This window comes from Pelobates fuscus, chromosome 5 (assembly GCF_036172605.1).
Source record: "Pelobates fuscus isolate aPelFus1 chromosome 5, aPelFus1.pri, whole genome shotgun sequence".
Taxonomy (NCBI): domain Eukaryota; kingdom Metazoa; phylum Chordata; class Amphibia; order Anura; family Pelobatidae; genus Pelobates; species Pelobates fuscus.
In genome coordinates, this window is record NC_086321.1 from 348,834,139 (window position 1) to 348,856,548 (window position 22,410).

General features: G+C 40.7%; 1 protein-coding gene across 2 annotated transcripts in view; it reads right to left on the reverse strand.

Annotated features, from left to right (window-relative positions):
• DOT1L (DOT1 like histone lysine methyltransferase) overlaps window positions 1-22,410 on the reverse strand; it is a 158,575-nt gene that overhangs the window by 24,282 nt on the left and 111,883 nt on the right. For both annotated transcript variants that reach the window (XM_063455874.1, XM_063455873.1), the window contains 9 exons: window positions 19,054-19,128; window positions 18,640-18,703; window positions 16,968-17,196; window positions 14,601-14,695; window positions 12,780-12,842; window positions 9,118-9,173; window positions 7,824-7,903; window positions 5,728-5,796; window positions 3,533-3,639 (listed from right to left, as the gene is read on the reverse strand). In XM_063455874.1, the coding sequence (XP_063311944.1) occupies window positions 3,533-3,639; window positions 5,728-5,796; window positions 7,824-7,903; window positions 9,118-9,173; window positions 12,780-12,842; window positions 14,601-14,695; window positions 16,968-17,196; window positions 18,640-18,703; window positions 19,054-19,091 (801 nt within the window). In that variant the 5' untranslated portion in view covers window positions 19,092-19,128. The remainder of the gene's footprint in view (window positions 1-3,532; window positions 3,640-5,727; window positions 5,797-7,823; window positions 7,904-9,117; window positions 9,174-12,779; window positions 12,843-14,600; window positions 14,696-16,967; window positions 17,197-18,639; window positions 18,704-19,053; window positions 19,129-22,410) is intronic.

Below are 22,410 nucleotides of genomic sequence, written 5' to 3' on the forward strand. Positions count from 1 at the left end.
TTTGTATAGTGTGTGTGTATATAATTCAGTGCGTTTGTATTTTGTGTGTGTATATAATGCAGTGCGTTTGTATTTTGTGTGTGTATATAATGCAGTGCGTTTGTATAGTGTGTGTGCATATAATGCAGTGCGTTTGTATAGTGTGTGTGCATATAATGCAGTGCGTTTGTATAGTGTGTGTGCATATAATGCAGTGCGTTTGTATAGTGTGTGTGTATATAATGCAGTGCGTTTGTATAGTGTGTGTATATAATGCAGTGCGTTTGTATAGTGTGTGTGTATATAATGCAGTGCGTTTGTATAGTGTGTGGGTATATAATGCAGTGCGTTTGTATAGTGTGTGGGTATATAATGCAGTGCGTTTGTATAGTGTGTGGGTATATAATGCAGTGCGTTTGTATAGTGTGTGGGTATATAATGCAGTGCGTTTGTATAGTGTGTGGGTATATAATGCAGTGCGTTTGTATAGTGTGTGGGTATATAATGCAGTGCGTTTGTATAGTGTGTGGGTATATAATGCAGTGCGTTTGTATAGTGTGTGGGTATATAATGCAGTGCGTTTGTATAGTGTGTGGGTATATAATGCAGTGCGTTTGTATAGTGTGTGGGTATATAATGCAGTGCGTTTGTATAGTGTGTGGGTATATAATGCAGTGCGTTTGTATAGTGTGTGGGTATATAATGCAGTGCGTTTGTATAGTGTGTGGGTATATAATGCAGTGCGTTTGTATAGTGTGTGGGTATATAATGCAGTGCGTTTGTATAGTGTGTGGGTATATAATGCAGTGCGTTTGTATAGTGTGTGGGTATATAATGCAGTGCGTTTGTATAGTGTGTGGGTATATAATGCAGTGCGTTTGTATAGTGTGTGGGTATATAATGCAGAGCGTTTGTATAGTGTGTGGGTATATAATGCAGAGCGTTTGTATAGTGTGTGTGTGTGTATATAATGCAGAGCGTTTGTATAGTGTGTGTGTGTGTATATAATGCAGTGCGTTTGTATAGTGTGTGTGTGTATATATATAATGCAGTGCGTTTGTATAGTGTGTGTGTGTATATATATAATGCAGTGCGTTTGTATAGTGTGTGTGTGTATATAATGCAGTGCGTTTGTATAGTGTGTGTGTGTATATAATGCAGTGCGTTTGTATAGTGTGTGTGTGTATATAATGCAGTGCGTTTGTATAGTGTGTGTGTGTATATAATGCAGTGCGTTTGTATAGTGTGTGTGTGTATATAATGCAGTGCGTTTGTATAGTGTGTGTGTGTATATAATGCAGTGCGTTTGTATAGTGTGTGTGTGTATATAATGCAGTGCGTTTGTATAGTGTGTGTGTGTATATAATGCAGTGCGTTTGTATAGTGTGTGTGTGTATATAATGCAGTGCGTTTGTATAGTGTGTGTGTGTATATAATGCAGTGCGTTTGTATAGTGTGTGTGTGTATATAATGCAGTGCGTTTGTATAGTGTGTGTGTGTATATAATGCAGTGCGTTTGTATAGTGTGTGTGTGTATATAATGCAGTGCGTTTGTATAGTGTGTGTGTGTATATAATGCAGTGCGTTTGTATAGTGTGTGTGTGTATATAATGCAGTGCGTTTGTATAGTGTGTGTGTATATAATGCAGTGCGTTTGTATAGTGTGTGTGTATATAATGCAGTGCGTCTGTATAGTGTGTGTGTATATAATGCAGTGCGTCTGTATAGTGTGTGTGTGTATATAATGCAGTGCGTCTGTATAGTGTGTGTGTGTGTATATAATGCAGTGCGTCTGTATAGTGTGTGTGTGTGTATATAATGCAGTGCGTCTGTATAGTGTGTGTATATAATGCAGTGCGTCTGTATAGTGTGTGTATATAATGCAGTGCGTCTGTATAGTGTGTGTGTATATAATGCAGTGCGTCTGTATAGTGTGTGTGTATAATGCAGTGCGTTTGTATAGTGTGTGTGTATATATAATGCAGTGCGTTTGTATAGTGTGTGTGTATATATAATGCAGTGCGTTTGTATAGTGTGTGTGTATATATAATGCAGTGCGTTTGTATAGTGTGTGTGTATATATAATGCAGTGCGTTTGTATAGTGTGTGTGTATATATAATGCAGTGCGTTTGTATAGTGTGTGTGTATATATAATGCAGTGCGTTTGTATAGTGTGTGTGTATATATAATGCAGTGCGTTTGTATAGTGTGTGTGTATATATAATGCAGTGCGTTTGTATAGTGTGTGTATATATAATGCAGTGCGTTTGTATAGTGTGTGTATATATAATGCAGTGCGTTTGTATAGTGTGTGTATATATAATGCAGTGCGTTTGTATAGTGTGTGTGTATATAATGCACACTATACAAACACACACTGCATTATATACACACACTATACACACACACACACTATACATACACACACTATACATACACACACTATACATACACACTATACATACACACACTATACATACACTCACTGCATCCACTACACACTCACTGCATCCACTACACACTCACTGCATCCACTACACACTCACTGCATCCACTACACACTCACTGCATCCACTACACACTCACTGCATCCACTACACACTCACTGCATCCACTACACACTCACTGCATCCACTACACACTCACTGCATCCACTACACACTCACTGCATCCACTACACACTCACTGCATCCACTACACACTCACTGCATCCACTACACACTCACTGCATCCACTACACACTCACTGCATCCACTACACACTCACTGCATCCACTACACACTCACTGCATCCACTACACACTCACTGCATCCACTACACACTCACTGCATCCACTACACACTCACTGCATCCACTACACACTCACTGCATCCACTACACACTCACTGCATCCACTACACACTCACTGCATCCACTACACACTCACTGCATCCACTACACACTTACTGCATCCACTACACACTCACTGCATCCACTACACACTCACTGCATCCACTACACACTCACTGCATCCACTACACACTCACTGCACAAACACTGCATCCACTACACACACATACACAGCTCCCCTGTCTAAACACACTGCATCCACTACACGTGGCATGTATATTTTGTGCATTTACCTTTAGAAATAGTTTATTTTCCAAAATGGTAAATGTACAGAATATCGGCAAATTATATCGGCTATCGGCCTGAAAGTTCACAGGATATCGGTATCGGTATCGGCTCTAAAAAATCAATATCGGTCGATCCCTAATAAATACGACTACACTGAAGAGCAATTAACTAAAAACCAAGAACAGTGGTGGAGGGATAATATATATATATATATATATATATATATATATATATATATATATATATATATATATATATATATATATGTTTGAGGTTTTTAAACTATAAAGCACGACAATGATTTTGTTGGATAGGGAACGGAGAGGAGAGGAATACAATAATACGTACAATAACAAGTTGATAAATAGGCAAGTAGAGCGAGAAGAGTATAGCAAATAGAGACGATAAGTAGTGTAAGAGGCACCAGTTACTTACTAAGGTACGGTCTATAGTGTGCAGGTAGTAAGAGACAGGCTTCCCGGTCCAAGAAACAGACCCCTTGAGTGGCGATAGTTCCACAACTCTCATAATAGTGCCAATGTCTAAAATGATAGAGATATATTAGAGAGATGCCAACCACCAAAATGCTTCATGTGGCATGGATGTGTTTTGTAAAGAGAGTGACTCCCCATTTACAATAATAATTTAAACTACTACTGGCACTTAGTCGGCTTACAGAGTTACAATTCTAATTGAAGACTGCACATAGATCTTTTCAGAAAAAAACATAGCATCAACTACACCGTCTTTTTACATACCATTTTCTTGCTAAGAGGTGGATATATTTAACCCCTTAAGGACACATGACATGTCATGATTCCCATTTATTCCAGAAGTTTGGTCCTTAAGGGGTTAAAGGGACACTATAGTCACCAAAACAACTTCAGCTTAATGAAGCAGTTTTGGTTTATAGATCATGCCCCTGCTGAGTTCTTTGCCATTTAGTCGTAAATTAACTTTTTTTATGCAGCCCTAGGCACACCTCCTTACAGTGACATACACAGTCTTCCTAAACACATCCTGCTAAGAGTCATCTAATGCTTACACATTTCCTGCTCGGTTAATAGTTGCTAGACCACGCAGGAGCCTCCTGTATATAATTAGAGTTCAAGTTACAGAGAAAGAAAACCTTTTGAATTATGTGTACATCGGATTGAAAATGAAACCATTGTGTTTTAATGCAGGCTGTATCAGTCACAGCCAGGGAAGTTGTGGCTTGAGCTGCATAAACAGAAGCAAAAGTAATTTAACTCCAAAATGGCAGAGAATTGAGCAGTAAAACGTCAGAGGCACAATCTACATACTAAAACTGCTTTGTTAAGCTAAAATTATTTTGGGGACTATAGTGTCCCTTTAATCTAACAAAAGATATCAAAGTGTGGGACAGGTACAAAAGAATGCCCTTTTTGCCAGAGACTGTTTTCGTCTACAGTGAGACTATGGTGAGATAGGTTTACAATCTGGCTACTTTCAGAGTTTAGAAGAGGACAATTCTCTTGTGCGGTTGACGTGAACCGGTTTTGAGACATGTTATTTCATCGGATTTCATGCTCCCTAAAAAAATCTGTTTGTATAAATAGGTTAAATTATGTAAAGCCTGGAGGGGAGCAGTGTATATAGGACATGTTGGTCCAGCTAGATAAATAGATCTTTCTATAAACTTCATTTAGTAATGGAGTCCCAGTATTTGTAGTTCACTAAAAGCACACACACTCTATAGTTCATGTAGCTGAGCTGACCGATTTATTTTATATTGAGCATCTAACACTTTACTATGTTTATTCCCTTTACAGCCATCTGGGGTGTACCCTTTCCCCTTGCCCTGGAGAGGCAGCACTTTTCTTTTTTATTTTGGTCATAGCAAACAAAAAAAATAATATAGGCCTGCTAGGTTTTTATTGTAGTACTTAGTTGCTACGAGGAATAAAAAGAAAAACTATACTTTTGATGGGTATATTAAAACCAAACTTTGTAAAGTGTGCTGCAGCTCTAAGCAAGACTCTCAGAGATGTTAGTCAGGCATTCCGAATGTTCAGTTCTAGATGTACGATGCCAATTTTGCCTATCTTGTGTGTGTGGCATGCACACAGTATACGAGCAACTTGGGCTGAGCGCTCTCTACTCCCAGGAAAGAGAGAATCGAGCAGCAGATTGCGCATATGTGAACCACTGTGGTGAATATATAACTATATAGCTATCTATATCCAAACACAATAAAACTACACCCAATAAAATCCAGACAAATCTATGCTGGGATTTTAGGGATAAGTACAGCAATCCCCGCCAAAAAAATAAACACACAAAAAAAAAAAAACCTTTAAGGATTAGGAACAGATGTAAAATGTTAACACATTTTGCTCACATTTTTCTTAAACTGAAATTTCTGAATGCATTTTGGAACTAAAGTTAATCTGGGGTCACGGTGGGGTCCGAATGCAGAGCTTAAAAGAACGCTGACCTATAGCAGTGTTTGTTTTGCCAACAATATCCATTATAAGAGTTCAACAAATGGGAAATATTTCTGTGAAACAGGCCACCAGCTAAAAACTTTCCTTCATGTTGTTCACAACACTTTTCATAGCATCATGGACATGGTTTATACAAGGTGGGGGAATACAAAATAGACTCACCACTCAAGTTACGGCTATTTATGCGGAAGTTCAGAGGTGCAAAAGGTTTGGAGGATACAATTCTGCCACCTGAGAGGAAAACAGGGGATTTGTTAGGAAGTAGAAATCACCAACACAGAAAAAAGAAGGACGAGGCATGAGGATGGAAGCACACTATTTCTTAATAGCGTACAGAGGACTCTAGAAAACGGAAACACTCTAGATGATTAAAACAACTGAAGTGCACTGCCCAGTGCAACAGCAGAAGGATACAATGGCACCAGTTCATATTGGATGCCCGAAGAAAACCTTATTTAGAGAACCTTTGTTTTTCTGTGATCAGCACCCAATAGATATATCGTTAGGGTGAAATTGTAGCGGTAGTGAACATCTGTGTTGTAGCGCTATTAAGCAGTGACAAGATGGAGATTGAAATTCTACAGAGCCTATTCGCCAGGCTGAACCTGGTAGAAGTATTTTGTCCCCTAACTTTCCATTGTTTAGAAGTTTGTCAACTGTGAATCACAAGCTGTTAAGTTATCCTTCTTCTGCTTACTATGACTCAGTGTTCATGAACTCATTCAGTGGGAATCGGCAGGATGTCGTGAGGCTCACAAACGCCTTGCAGCAGCCCACGCTGTAGTTATCATTAGTTCTTCTAAAATCATCTTGTGACTCAGAAAGCCAACAGAAGAAACAAGAGGTGCACACAATGGTACAGTAGAAAAGTACATCTTGTTCCTCTAGAATGTTCAGCAAAGTAAAATTCTAAATTTGAATCATTGTACTTTACATTTTCATAAACTATATATCAGTGCATATGCTTTTGTGTAAATAAAGGAGTTTAAAACATACATAAACACAAGCATACGCAGATATACATTTTAAATAGGGGTGGACAAAATAAACACGTAACGATGAACGATTATCCCTGGAAAAGATTTATATATACACTGAAGACAACAATATAGGTTCCACGTTAAAAGTCTCCAGTTCCTCACTCATGAAAAGCTTGAGCTTCTAACAATAGGCAGTCGTACTGGGTGTCATATTAAATGACATTTCTGAGTGATAGCTCTGCCAGAAACCCAATCTATGAAGTATGGGGCATGTAATTATGTACATTTGTGAGGTTTTGGTGGAATTCAGCAGCAACTCTGGGAAGTGCCAGTCTACTCAGTCGGGTTTCAATGACCAAGGTTTCCTGTTTGAGACTGCGGGAGTTAATCTTCAGCATGACATCTTGCTAGTTTTGTGACCAATGCATGTGCCCATGCCTTTCAGCCACCAACTCTTTGAACTCTTTGAAAACTGGCCCGTTCCTCACATTTTTAAAACTCACCTGTGGCAAGCAAAAGGACCTTCCAACAGAATATTTTAATATATAGTAACTCCACTTTTCAATGCACTTTGAACACCCAACTTACCACCTCATTCGTGAACTTCTTTGCTAGATGAGAATGCAAATGAGCAATTTACTGACTATGACCTGCCTTGAAGGCAGCATTTATGTAACTGGGATTCCGTTTCTTCAAAGCTAAGCTCCTTTTAGGTGTTTCAATTTTGCCCACCGCCACCACATTTCTTAAAACATACACGAACAGCCATCATTTTGTGTTTCGACATTTCCCCTGCATGAGTACCACTAATGTCTCTAAGGAGCCTAAACACATCTCTATACTAGCTGCATAGTATAATTTAAGTTTTTTCCCCTCACATAAATGAAAAAAAATAAAAATAAAAATTAGAGCCTCCATCTATTAGTTTGAAAAGTGCACATGAATCTCCTGGGTTACCCTTAGTCAGTGTAGTCCACATTTAATGGCACAGAGAAAGATAGAGTGACATTTTGCTAATCAGTGTACTGCAGACCTACAAAGTTGTATGTGCATTTAAATATCTAGTGAAACACTTTGCTATTTTATATACAGCTAAAACCTTTTTTTCTTTTATGTGTGAAAGCATGGAGTTTGTCAGTGCCTGTCCCTAGATTATGAGTAAAAATTGTAAGCATAGTAGTCGCATACCCGACCCAAACCTCCCATTTACTCAGATTTACCATCCCCAGAAACAGGATACAAAATCCAAACGAGAAAAAAGTGGGATCGATGCGTTACCTTCCTTCATGTTGGCGAATCGCTCCTTTAGCTGGTGATCGACCTCAGGACCAAAGGCAAAATTATTCACAAAAATAACACTGCAAGATAATGGTGATGTTACTTCCGGAACAGCCAAGGTGTTTTAAACACAACCCATACCCATCCCTCCGAACAGCCCCAGGAAATGTAGAAACATACAAGGTGTTAAAGCAGCAGAGTGTTTTATTCCCTCTCCCTCCAGCCCCTCCCCCCCCCCCCCGCCCAACCCAAAGTGATGCATATGTATTTAAAGGAAAGGAGAACTGCTTAAAGAAATTTATTTTAAAAAATATATATATTTTTTTTAGAAAAGTGTTCAAATTGAAATGCCTCAAATAGATTAACATTATTAATTTTCATGAGGCACATGAACAAATCCCTTTTCAATATCACTCAAGTGGCACTCGAAGCACCAAAGGGGTACAACTAACTGTAATGTATATGGTGCTACCCGAATAACAAAACAGCTCTCCCCAGCACCCACACCCGCTTCCAGTGCAGTCACAATGATAATTTAGATATTACACATTTGCATTATCAAGTATAAATGCATCCAACAGTGTACGGAATTGACACCAGAGAGTGCCAAGTTAGCCAAACACTCTTAGTCTCTAATTGCCATCTCAACTGCAATCTGTTCAGTCTAATAGCACTATACCCATGACAATGAGCTGTAGTGGTTATGGTACTCAGAGTGCCCTTTTAAACCTTTAAGCAATTTTTTTATTTGAACTAAAAGCAATACTACTTGCTTATATATAACCGATTGATCCTTATATAGCCTTCAACGGTGTACGTTTTTCTGAAGCCTCAAACAACCATAACCACATGCGGCACATTCACACTCGTAGTGTAATTAATATCGAGGTGTGCAAGAGGTTTTATAAAAACTGCACTGTATGGTATTATTAATATCACTAGCTGGCTATTAGCTGTATTCAGACAGTAATGGAGTTACTGCATTTAATGAAAAAGGTCTGGGGAAACATTTACTGAAATATTTTCCATGGAATTTTAACACATTTTTATTGAAACAATCTCAATACCAAAGGTTAAAACTGAAGCAGTCAATCAATACAAGGCACACAAAATCAAGGGTATGACACGACAAAACGCAATGGAGAGGCTGCGGCTCAAAGCAATAAAATGCAGGCTTCACAACTGCACAAGACAAAGGAAAGGGCTCAGCTGAGAGACACCAACCCCTACACGTTAGGGTTATGCGTGGCAGGTATAAGGCGATAAGACAATTCAGTTCTGATCTGGCACATACCTTGTGTTGGCTATTCTTTCCCTCCACTCTTCTGAGAGGAAGTCTCCACGCTCCAGCTAGAATTGAAGAGTGATGAAATCAGTGATGACATTACAACAAACTACAGAGTAAGGACCAAAACAGGCAATACGTTTGTGTATTTTGACCTGCGAGGCACACATCAGCACACCTTTACAGTTTCAATGTTAAAGTAGCAGTGTGTAAAGCTTTTGAATGTTTGAGTCAATGGTCTGTGACACGTTGGTACTGGATTTTTGTGGCATCTCCGTGGGTGTTCAATTGCTTTTTCAATAAAGACTAGCAGATATTCACAGGAACTATGTGTATTATACAATGAGGATTTAGGAGAACTCCATTTCGTACTAATGCCCATTTTCTTGGCAAGACATGTATATAAGACTGCATGTGATAGAGTAAATATATGTTGGTGTATTTGTGTATATGACACGAGGGAGGGGGTTGGATGAATGTTTGTTGGGTAGATAGAACTATTAATTGGAAGAGGGCTGAATAGATAAGTAACACAGGATGGCTGACTGTGGCTGGGGGGAGGTGACCTCGTTTTTGATAGTGTTGGTAGGGATGTGTCAATAATTAATAATATACACAGCTGGACACATGTAATGGTGAGTGATTATGTGCGACAAGGGAAACGTGACATTGAACCAGGCTGGGTGAATGTGACCAGTCACTCAAAAACTCTAGAGAACTCACCACGAGAGTTGCTAATTATAGGACAAAATGGTAGAAGTGTGGATATTCTTCAGGTCAGCTATCCTGGCATTAAATTTCCAATTCCCTGGTGAATTTTTAATACACAGTTTGGTTAATAAACAGGTGAGTTATGGCCTTGTGTATGTGACTTAGATGGTTGTGGTATGTAGCTGTTGGTGAGTGAATGGCCTTGAACCTGGCAACTAGTGTTACATCAGCAGACTAATCTTCACGCCAGTTAACTGCACTTGTGTTAAATTTACAACCATGATCCTAGATATATTTCATTACTTTCAACTATCAACAACTTCTGCTTATTAGATAAATAAGTCACTATTATTAAACATGATATATTGGCACAGTCAATAATGATCGAGTCAGTTATCATTTGCTGTCTGGACAACAGAGAATACATGGAATATAAAAGGTATTAAATATGGTTGTCTGGAGCAGTGATTCCCATGTCAGTCCACCAGGCACTCCAAGGTCAAGGTTCTCTCCAGTATCTACAAACGGAACAGAATTGGAAAGTGCCTAAATCACTCACTGTGGGTGTGCCTTGAGAACTGGTTTGGGAATCATTGGTCCAGACATAAATCTTGAAGAATGGTCTTAGTTCCTATACCTTTAAAAGGAAACCACATTATTTTGTAATAGCAGCCCTGTTTTCCACTATACATAGCATAGGGTGCTCTGTGAGCAAGTTACACTGTTACTGCAGCATGAGAAGGTATCTCTCATAAATACAATATATATATCGATCACTATAGGAACATTGTATCTTCTCTGAGGGGGGCTGTGCTTTGAGTGAGCACATATATACACACACATGGATTCCCATAGACTTGTACAATACACAGTACTAAACTTGGTCCTAACTAGCAACCATGAGACAAAAAGGTATTGTTAGATCTTTCAGGTGATTTGAAAGAGCATTAAATATTTCATAGTTAGTGATGTCCCGAACAGTTCGTCAGGAACCGTTCGCTCGCGAACATAGCGCGATGTTCGGTCCGCCCCCTATTCGTCATGGAGGTGGGAGGGTCTGGGAGGGAGGGTCTGCTGCTGATTGGCTGGAATGTGTCTGCTGACTGAGGTACAGGGTCAAAGTTTACTCAATGATGACGAATAGGGGGCGGATCGAACATCGCGCGTGTTCGCGGTCCTATGTTCGCCAGTGAACGGTTCCCGGCGAACTGTTCGGGACATTACTAATCATAGTGTAAAAGCATTTGTTTGAATGCATAATTGTGTAAATATAGAACACAGCAACTATAAACTATTTTTCTGTAAGTAACTTCGCGTTGGCATTTAAAATGTGTGACTTAAGGGTGGTGGAGCCTGATTGTCATGCAAAAACAGGCATGTTCAGCAAGAGCCATTACGTCCGGTACCAAGTATTGGGGACTATTCCCAGGCCACTCCTCTTTATTGCTCGCAGTGTGCATCCCTTTTGTAGACGGGACGACGCTGTATCTGGGGATACCCTTTGTGAAAATCTCCAAAGCTGAATTGCCCGACCTGAGGCTTGCGGCCTCCTCGTGTCATGTGGTCTCTACCTAGTGTCAGAACCACGGTTCACATGCAGACTGTGTGGTCTCTACCTAGTGCTGTCTTAGTCCCCTCTGGACCGGCTGGGGTTATCCCTGTCCCCACTGACCCACTCCACTTACCTTGACTGCAAGCAAGCAAGCAGCCACCCCAGAATAGATCGCAGCAAAAGCCTTCAAGGTGGCATTCACTACCTCCAAACATGGGCCCGCTCACGCAGTCGAAACCTGCCTAACAGAGCAATATAGACAGCCTAACACAGTGCATCAAAGCAACCTTCGACAGCTTTTGGACTAAACTCGAAGCTCACCTTCTGTCAGTGCCAGCTCCGTGTTGGAGAAGTAAACAGGGCGGAGAAGAACTGTGAGTGAACGGGCCCCCTTCGGGCACAAATGCAAAGTGTAAACACATATCTCCCTTCACAAGCCCGCCTGGGATGAGAGCCGCAAGGGATACACTCCCTCAGCATCATCCACAGAGGCCACAGCCCCAACGCTGCAGGCGGCAAAAGAACACCCAGAGCTTCCGCTATTCCCCTCATGGGAGGAACTTGCTCTCAAGTATCCAGCTCCCGAGTCAGTGGAACAGGGATGCGGGGCCTCATCATGGCCTGGAGGGAGGCCATTCTCATTGCCTGTTTGAAACAAAGTCCTGTTTGCCTGTCTGCTGGAGATAGATACACACACGCTGGCCCTGTTGGGGACGGAAAAGAACTGTGTCTGGAAGCCCACCTGTGGCATTGGATAAGCAGAGGACACACTGATGCTAGATATCCTGCCTGGTATCTGGCCACCATCCTGTTTCCACTGGAAGGAACTGTTTTTTATTCTAATCAGAATTCCGTGGTATTAAAGCGACACTAATTAATATGTAACTTGAACATGTTTAACCACTTATATCTTTAGTGTTATTTCTCAGTTTACCATTAGAAAGTTGTTTACATCTATGTATGTGCCCTGACCTATTTGGCTTTATTCACATACTTTAAATGTCTGTGCACCAATATTCAGCCACTCTCTCTCTGGCGGATTGCCCCCCTGGTCATGCCTGCCTAAAATATACTTTAGTTTTTATTTAACTACTTAAACTACACACAATGTCTAGAATTTTATAGCTGTCAGTCAAGCTTTCCTTGTGCCTCTAGGCTCGTCTGTATAGCACTTTATAATTTTAAAAGGTGCAGTGACTCAGGTTTTATATTACCTTGGAATTTAAACCCATCGTGTATACTCATGTACAACGTCTGCATAAGCTTGTATTTTTTTTTAACATGCACCACAAACATAAGGAAAGTCTAACAAAAAAATAAATCTACAAACGAAATTTTTTAATTTGTTCATATGAATGTGAAAATTAATATTTTGTCATAAACATAATTTATGGCTGTGTATACTTACTGTGTATTCTGCATGTTTTTTCCCATACCATTTCATCCACTTTCTGAACTCTTTGTCCATGCTCTACAAAAAAAAAAAAAAAAAAGCATATAAGCACATAAAAACCCGTTAAAACAGATTTTCTTTGCTCCTAGGTGTTGTTAAAATACTAGGGTTTACACAAGTGTCACGGATCAGGTAGTGCAGCTTATATGTTGAGCTCCAACAGGGCTCAATTTCCACTCACCCACTAAACATTGGCAAGCAAAAATTCAACCATGGTGATTTGCAATGGACCCTACAGGTTTGAATCGCAAGTAAGTTTTATACCCGTCTTGTAGATTAGGACTTGAAATTTTGAGCCCTGGCTCCAATACATTTTGCAGCACTGTACAAGCTCTTCTGGGATGAGACATACAGGAGAGGACGCTGATCAATTGACTCTTATCTGCTCTAATAGGAAAGCCATCTTGGAGCAAAAGAAGTAGACAAATCCATAATGCATATGTACAGTTGTAATCAAAATACTTCAATACCCATTAAAATCAGGTTTATTGTAAAAATGTACAGACTTTCAGCTGTTGGCAATGAACAAATCAAACAAAAGCAATTGAAATAGCTCAACACAATGAATGCTTAAAGCGGTTTCCCCAAATGCAAGTGAAAATGCAACTTATAATGACTTCTCCAGTCTTATAATTATTCAACCCCTTCAGAGCAAGCATCTTTAAGGGACACTATAGTTACCAAAAAAACCTTAGCTAAATGAAGCACTTTTGGTGTATAGATTTATGCCCTGCAGTATCACTGCCATGTAGGAGTTAAATCACCTTGTTTAGGCACCCTAGTCATACCACCCTGCATGTGGCTTACACAGCCTTTCTAAACACTTCCTGAACAGAAAAAAAGAAGAAATTCTAATTTTTACACTTCCTTTATTGCAAGTTAGGTTTAATTTAGAATGTCTTATCTCCTGAACTGTTAATAGCTTGCTAGACCGTATAGAGAAGGAGATAAAAATACCTGGAAGGAAGTTACATCTGAGTGAAAATGAAACCATTTTGTTTTCATGCAGGCAGTGTCAGTCACAGCCAGGGGAGGTGTGGCTAGGGCTGCATAAACAGAAACAAAAGTGATTTAACTCCGGAATGGCACTGATAGAGCAGTGAAACTTCCGAGGCATGATCTATACACTATAACTGACTCATTAAGCTAAAGTTGTTTTGGTGACTATAATGTCCCTTTAGTACATCAATAAAGCCCTTTTGCATATTTGTGCTGTTGTGAGGGTCCTTATAAGTTGCATTTTCAGTTGAATTTGGGAAACCAAGTGAAGCATTTGTTGTGTGGAGTCATTTCAATTGCTTTTGTTTGATTTGTTCATTGCAAACCTTGACAATAAACCTGACTTTTAATGAGGGGTTTAATCATTCTGATTACAACTGTACATATTTGACTATTAGGAAGCTCCTTCATACCAATACAGAATAACCCTACTTGCAGAGGGCTGTAATTTCTCTCAATAATACTATATAAGAGAACCCGTACATAAGTGTATCCTAGAATAATACTATATAAGTGAACCCGGAAGCTGGGTTGCAAGGAAGTTACAAGGAAGCTTGCATACAGGCTGAGAAACTCATACCATAAAATGTTTCTCCTGTAGAAATAACAGACAAGATGTAGAGTTAGAGATCCATGACCCAAAGGCCAAGTCAAGCCGTGGGAGGACAAAACGTCATGAAGAATGAAAAATAAAAGAAATACAGAAGCCACATCAACCAAGTCTTAAAATGTATTAATATTTTCAATTTGCGCTAGATCAAACTCTGCTGAACTCACCTCTGCATACTTAGCTGGGATATCGGCCTTCTCTACACCATAGTGATGTTTGCACCCAGTTGCTGCAGCTACTTGTAAAACAACTTGTCCAACACCTGAATAGAAGAGAAAAAAAAAATACAAATAAGTTTCTTGCAAGCAATTAACAATAGACAATCAAAATAAAGAGAACACAGCAAACAATGGTTTTGTTTATTGACAAATCCATCTTAAAATTCTGTTGAACAGTTGTTACATTTATTCTGCATTACTAAGGTACCGTATATACTCGAGTATAAGCCGAGTTTTTCAGCCCATTTTTTGGGCTGAAAAACCCCAACTCGGCTTATACTCGAGTCAGAGTCTGTATTATGGCAATTTGCATTGCCATAATACAGACCGGGGGAGAGGGGGGCTGGCAGAGCTGTAACTTACCTGTTCTGCAGCTCCTGTCAGCTCTCTCCTCCTCTGCGCCGTCCGTTCAGCACCTCGGTCAGCTCCCAGTGTAAATCTCGCGAGAGCCGCGGCTCTCGCGAGACTTACACTGGGAGCTGACAGAAGAGCAGAACGGACGGCGCAGAGGAGGAGAGAGCTGACAGGAGCTGCAGAACAGGTAAGTTACAGCTCTGCCAGCCCCCCTCTCCCCCCCACTGAACTGCCACTGGACCACCAGGGAAGGAGAGCCCTCCTCCCTGCCATATATCAAGCAGGGAGGGGGGACGAAAAAAAATTAAATAAAATAAGAAGAAATAAATAATAAAAAAAAAATTATTAATAACAAAAAAAAAAGGGGGTATAAGGACCATAATGGGAGGGGGAGGGTATAAGGACCATTATGGGAGGGGGGGGGGTATAAGGACCACTATGGGAGGGAGGGGGGGTATAAGGACCATTATGGGAGGGGGGGGGGTATAAGGACCACTATGGGAGGGTGGGGGTGGGTTAAGGACCACTATGGGAGGGAGGGGGGTATAAGGACCACTATGGGAGGGAGGGGGGTATAAGGACCACTATGGGAGGGAGGGGGGTATAAGGACCACTATGGGAGGGAGGGGGGTATAAGGACCACTATGGGAGGGAGGGGGGGTATAAGGACCACTATGGGAGGGAGGGGGTGGGATAAGGACCACTATGGGAGGGAGGGGGTGGGATAAGGACCACTATGGGAGGGAGGGGGTGGGATAAGGACCACTATGGGAGGGAGGGGGTGGGATAAGGACCACTATGGGAGGGAGGGGGTGGGATAAGGACCACTATGGGAGGGAGGGGGGGTATAAGGACCACTATGGGAGGGAGGGGGGGTATAAGGACCACTATGGGAGGGAGGGGGGGGTATATGGACCACTATGGGAGGGATGGGGCGGGATAAGGAACACTATGGGAGGGAGAAGGGGGATAAGGACCACTATGGGAGGGAGAAGGGGGATAAGGACCACTATGAGAGGGAGGGGGTGGGTTAAGGACCACTATGGGAGGGGAGGGGGAAGTAAGGACCACTAGGGGAGGGGAGGGTAAGGACCACTAGGGGAGGGGTGAGTCAGGACCACTAGGGGAGGGGTGAGTCAGGACCACTAGGGGAGGGGTGAGTCAGGACCACTAGGGGAGGGGTGAGTCAGGACCACTAGGGGAGGGGTGAGTCAGGACCACTAGGGGAGGGGTGAGTCAGGACCACTGGGGGGGGGGGGGGGGGTGAAGGAACACGGGGGTGGGGAGGTAAGGACCACTGAGGGAGGAGGAGGGGAAGTCAGGACATATGGGGGGGGGGAGGGGGCGGCAAACATTTTTTTGCCTACGGCGGCAAATATCCTTGCACCGGCCCTGCACACACTGCATTCACACACACACACACTGCACTCATACACACACGCTGCACTCATACACACACGCTGCACTCATACACATACGCACACACTGCATTCATTATACACACACTGTAAATAAATATTCAATTAATATATTTTTTTTAGGATCTAATTTTATTTAGAAATTTACCAGTAGCTGCTACATTTCCCACCCTAGTCTTATACTCGAGTCAATAAGTTTTCCCAGTTTTTTGGGATAAAATTAGGGGCCTCGGCTTATATTCGGGTCGGCTTATACTCGAGTATATACGGTATGTCTGTTACCTGTTTTTGTCCCATAAGACGTACTTCTTGTACCTGCTTACGTACGGATTATTACATTTTAGAGATAAACTAAATTCATTATGCAGTTTTCTTCAGCAAAATTAATTCCTTTGTCAAGCTGCCAAAACTCTATAAAAGTTGTGTTATTCCATGATTGCTTCTTGTAATTTAAACTACACAGTGTACAATATTTTAAATTATGTATACAATAAGATCATGTGCTTTCATAAAATGGTCATAGTTGTCATCCAACCACACTCACCACTGCCAAGATCAACAAAGAGGTCATCTTCAGTCATTTTTATTTCATCTATCATCTGAGCCACCAGATCAAAGGAGGTCTCCCCATACACCTCTGGAGAAAAAGGCTCATAGTTGTTGAGTTTTTCAGGGTCAGTCACAGAGTGGTTGTAAACTTGTTGTAGAATATGTCGCAAGAGACCAGTGGATGGTCGTGTGTTCAACTTCATGGGTTGAGTGGTGCCCTTCCACTGCAGATCAGGTCAAAAAGGGAAAAAAAAGGAAAATATTGTAAACATTAACAATGCTTCTCCATAGCAAGCTTTCAAAGTGTTCACTGGACTCATGTTATGTATGATGATTGGGAAAAAAAAAAAAGTCTAACCCCTTAAGGACACATGCCATGTGTGACATGTCATGATTCCCTTTTATTCCAGAATTTTGGTCCTTAAGGGGTTAATGAAAAAAACACATCTAGCAGCCACCTATAGTGGCATAGCTGTTTCTCAGAAACTGCAAGGTTTGATTTCACCTGAAAAGAGGGAAGTAATCTATGCTATGATAGCAATATATCACCAATTGGTATGGTTGCTATAAGTATTCACTGTAGTTTGTTGTTTTTGTATTGTACACCAATGTATTTGATGTGAACACAGTGTATTATATTGGTTGAAGCAGTTGATTTTGCAATCCTTTTTCATACAAGTTTGTAACTATCACCATTTTATCTTTTTTTGGTTTTAACTGCCAAACCAATGAACAGCTGAGATGGAGTGCCGGAGGGGAGCAGGGAGATATGGGAGTGGGTGATATTTGGTTAACAATTTATTCATTTACAGAATGAAAAAGCATTTTAAACAATACCTGCCATCATTATTTTCACTTATAATCTTATGCTCTTTCGAAAGAGAATATCTATGCACTGCGCTGCAGTTTTGCCAGCAAATCTATATTTGTCTCTATGCTGATAATTTGGCGGAATTCTGAGATGATTTATAAAAAATAAAAAAAATTAAAAAAAAAAAAAAAAAAAAAGTGGTCCTTCTGTTCTCCACAGCGCCGTATTATGGTTTACATTTTGCCTAACACAAAATGCAATAGCAGATACATGAACTATCTGGATAGCTGTAAGCAGTAGCTACCTCAGGCAAGTTTGCATTTTTATATAAGAAAGAAAAAAAAAAGTAGTCCCTCCCCCCTCAACCAGACAATGGGTCCTGTTACTTCCTGGTTTGTTTAGCTCAGTGGAGATAAACTCAAGAGACCGCAACTGCCCAGAGCACCTGCATTGCAAAGACTTCTCATTGAGAAGTCTGTGATTGGACAGCCACAAAAAGTCAGGGTGGGGTTAGAAGGGGAGGGTTTGCAAAGACTTCAGACAAGAGATTTGCAGTTTTTGTAAGCCATTTTTAGATATACCACAAATGAAAACATGCTTTCATTGGGTTATATCTATTTTATTCGTATTTGGGCAACAAAGGGAAAAGCTTAGCATGTCTTAACCCTTCCTAGGTAAATCTGGTCATCTTCGGCACACAGTAGAACATATGAAAAGCATGTATGCTGCTCATTTGCTTAGTTCACCGATGGGTAAACTGTTCTGCCTGACTCCTAACTGAACAGTCCCAAGAGCATATTAGGAGGAGGATCCCTGGGGGGAGGGAGTGAAAGAAGAAAAGCAAATGTAATTTTACCAGCTGATGGATGCTGTCAATAGCACGGTTATACTTTTCACATAGTCGCTGCATGCTCTCAAAGCTGAAAGAGAGAAAGAAGGTAATACAGGCATGATCAACAGAAGTGTAAAGACAGCACAAAATATGGGGGGGGGGAGGGGGGGGGAGAGAAGCAGGGATTTAGTGCTAAACAGAAAATGAAAATTCTTGGGTAGATAGAACCAGTAAAGTAAGTCAGAGTATAGGACAGTGCAACAATTCACAAACAAGTACACAGAATTTTATAAGCAAACAAAACAAAACTACTACACACAAACATGTTGGAATTTAGAAAATGTATAGACAGCATGAAAAAAATTTCACAAATTCTGTAAAAAAAATATACTGGAAAGGAGCCACGCTAAGTCATTAGGGCAGTAAAGTTGCACTTACCATTTTGTATCATAGTCTATAAGCACATAATTTTCCATGGCCAGCTTGAGGTCTGGAATTTCTTCACATACCCACCTGGCAATAAATTAAAAGAGAGTAAGGCAAAAAACAAAACAAAAAGACCCACAACCCTAGGTATACTTAGAGCACCCTATAGTGCCGTCCAGCGTCAGTTAGGCAACCAAAAGTCACCTAACCACCCGTAAGTCCTTCAATGAGAGGAAGTGGTCTGGGTGCCTATTGTGTCTCTTTAATTAACTGGATCCTCCCCCACAATACAATTTATCCATCAACATAATAGATTAGAAAGAGGTACAAAAATAAATATATATATTAAAAAAAAAAAAAAAATTAGAATTCAAGGGGTAAGGTGAGAGATTGTTTCTTATAAAAATAGAAGATACATTTCACAAGGTGAAAAAACAAAATGCCAATAGCAGAATCTAGTTGCTTACAGTAACTTTATTTAAAGGACCCCTATAGGGTCAGGAACAAACCTGTATTCCTGACCCTATAGCGTTAAAACCACCAGCTAGCCCACCTGCCGCCCCCCCCCCTCCCCCCCCCCATGCCTCCCTGAAAATAGTACAACTTACTTGTATTCAAGTTTGCAGCTGCATATTTTGTCCCTGTTTCCTTTAGACCTGCCCACTGCATGCTGACATGAGCAGAAGTGGTGGCCTGATCCAATCACAATGCTTTCCATTAGTATTGCCTGAGACTGACAGAGGCAGATCAGGGGCAGAGCCAGCATGATTCAAACACAGCCCTGGCCAATCAGCATCTTCTCATAGAGAGATGAATTGAGTCAATGCATCTCTATGGGGAAAGTTCAGTGTCTGCATGCAGAAGGAGGAGACACTGAATGCTTGGATGCATTTTAGGCAGCCATGACCCAGGAAGGATCTCTAACAGCTATCTGAGGAGTGGCCAGTGAAGTTATCACTAGACTGTATTGTAAACACTGCATTTTCTCTGAAAAGACTGTTTACAGCAAAAAGCCTGAAGGTAATGATTCTACTCATCAGAACAAATTCAATAAGCTGTAGTTGTTCTGGTGACTAAAGTGTCCCTTTAAAAAAAAGAGCCACATAAGGAGTTGAAAATTCCACAGATGTAGCCAAAACCATTTAACAGAGCTTTTTCATAGTCTTGAAAGGATCTGTATAGTTTGTTTTTCTCCTGCTACATTGGCTTTTACTCACTGTTATGTGGTTAATATCTTGTCCAGTTTCTCGATAAAGTAGTCTTTAGTATTAATTGTTAATACTGTTTTGTCAAACAAGTTTCATACTTTGAGTATTTTGAACAAATATGGAAGAGTAAACTTTGTTTCCATACCAAACCACTGCAGAGCTTGATTTACTGTCAGTCTACAGCACAAGAGCCAATATTGAACATTTGTGATAGTCCAGGGTCCTCCCTACCCCCCCCCTTCTAAATATATTATTACAGCTTGAAACACATAAGTAGTAGTCGCACAGAAGAAACAATAGAAGAAAGTTTAAAAGACAAGTAATGATGTAAAATTTACACTTCCAAGACAGAAAAAAAACTAAGCACTAAGAAAACGCACACAAAAACTTGCATTGGGAATACAATAGGGTTTGTTCTGAATGAAAACTAGAAAGATTTAGGCCACATCAGCAGCCCTCAAGGTGGGTGTTAGCTGCAGCTTGGCTACAGGAAATGTGGTATCTCTCGTGCTGAGGGAACTTGCCAGCATTTTGGATCTGGCCTGCCCTCATGGACAAGATCAGTCTAATATACAAATTGTTTAGGTTCTCTCCGTATTGGCACAAGGGAGGAAAAACCAAAAAAAAGTTATGAGTTCTGGCCGTTGACTAACCAAATTTATTGGGATTTCACTGAGCTTTTGCCCATTCTCTGCATTCTCAAATTGTCTCAAATTCACATTTTTCAATGTTCAGAAATTGGCATTTCTATTATCCATAAATCCTGGCTTACCAAATAAACACAAATGAAACTAGAACCAACAATATAAAAGTAACTAAAGTGTATGTCCTAAGCTTCATTCAATCACTGCCATCGGAGGTTGGAATCCTTTGGGTGGCTAAAGGGGAATTGTAACCAAACTTCGATATGCCATTTGGCTGTAGAAGAGGATTTTGGAAACAGAGCCATCAACGCCCCCCAGCTGTTTTGGAAAACTGAAAGATATCACCCAAAATCTCATCGTACCAGCTCACTGAAGTGATTACAGGGTCCACAGCACCCATTTTTCCCCCCAGTCTGTTCACAGAACCATTACATGGTGCAAAGTGGTCCACTGCCTCTTCGTCATTGCTTGAAACTCCAGTGATTTGCGAGCCCAAATCCTCTTAATAAACTCTGCTCTAAGCTTGGAAAATATATTCACCAATACTGGTTTATCAGTTAAACCACTGCTAGTCAGGATATATATATTTTGTAAACCACCAGGTTTGAATGTTTCAAAAGACTAACTGATAAGCGGTTAAAGCAGCACAGCCTCCAAAATGAGTATCGCATAAAGATAAAATATTTATGAAATACTCAAGACTGACTGTCTTGGAAGCTCACCAAAATTCCAACCCAGCAAGAGATATACGGAGATAAAGTAAGGACTACTTTAACTCACTATTTTTCCTCTGCCTGGCAATGCTTCACACTAGTTGGAGCTACCGCTGGTAAGCATATTATTTCCCACAGCCTTCACCAGTTATGGCTGCAGGGAACTGGCTGTTTCTGTGGAGGATCCCGCAGTATTTCTGGGATCTTCGACAGATCTCAATAGTCATCCATACACCTCAATAAAATGGCAAGCGCAAAAGATAGATGATGGCTCTGCCTGTAAGGGATAGGTTCAGGCAAGTAAAACTCACCTTTGCCTGCCCCCAAGTAAGCCAGCGGACCCCCAGTAGTGATGTCACCGTTGTTATGGTACTTTTTGAAAGTAAACCAAAATGTTCAAAGTCTATCTGTTCCTGTCCAAATCTGAGATGATTAAATTGCGTATACGCAGAAGTAAGCTCACACTGACACATGGAGTTCAGGTTAAAAGCACTTCAGAAAATTTAATGCAATCTGGTTGGAAAACAGTTGTGCAGATCTTTTTAAAAGCAAAATGACATCATCATTGAATATCAGATAATAACAAATAAACATCATTGATTGGATTAAACATTATGTGACTAACTTCGTGTCCACCCACCAATATTATTAATTGGCTCAGGGGTTTGAGTGACCAGCTAGGTGTCCTCCCACCGGGAGGTGGTATTGTTCTGGACAAGGGTGTGGACAGAAGGCTCAGGCGCCATCTTTCCCAGCATGAGGTTTACTCGGTGGAAAGGGGGGCTTGAGCGTCATTTTACACAG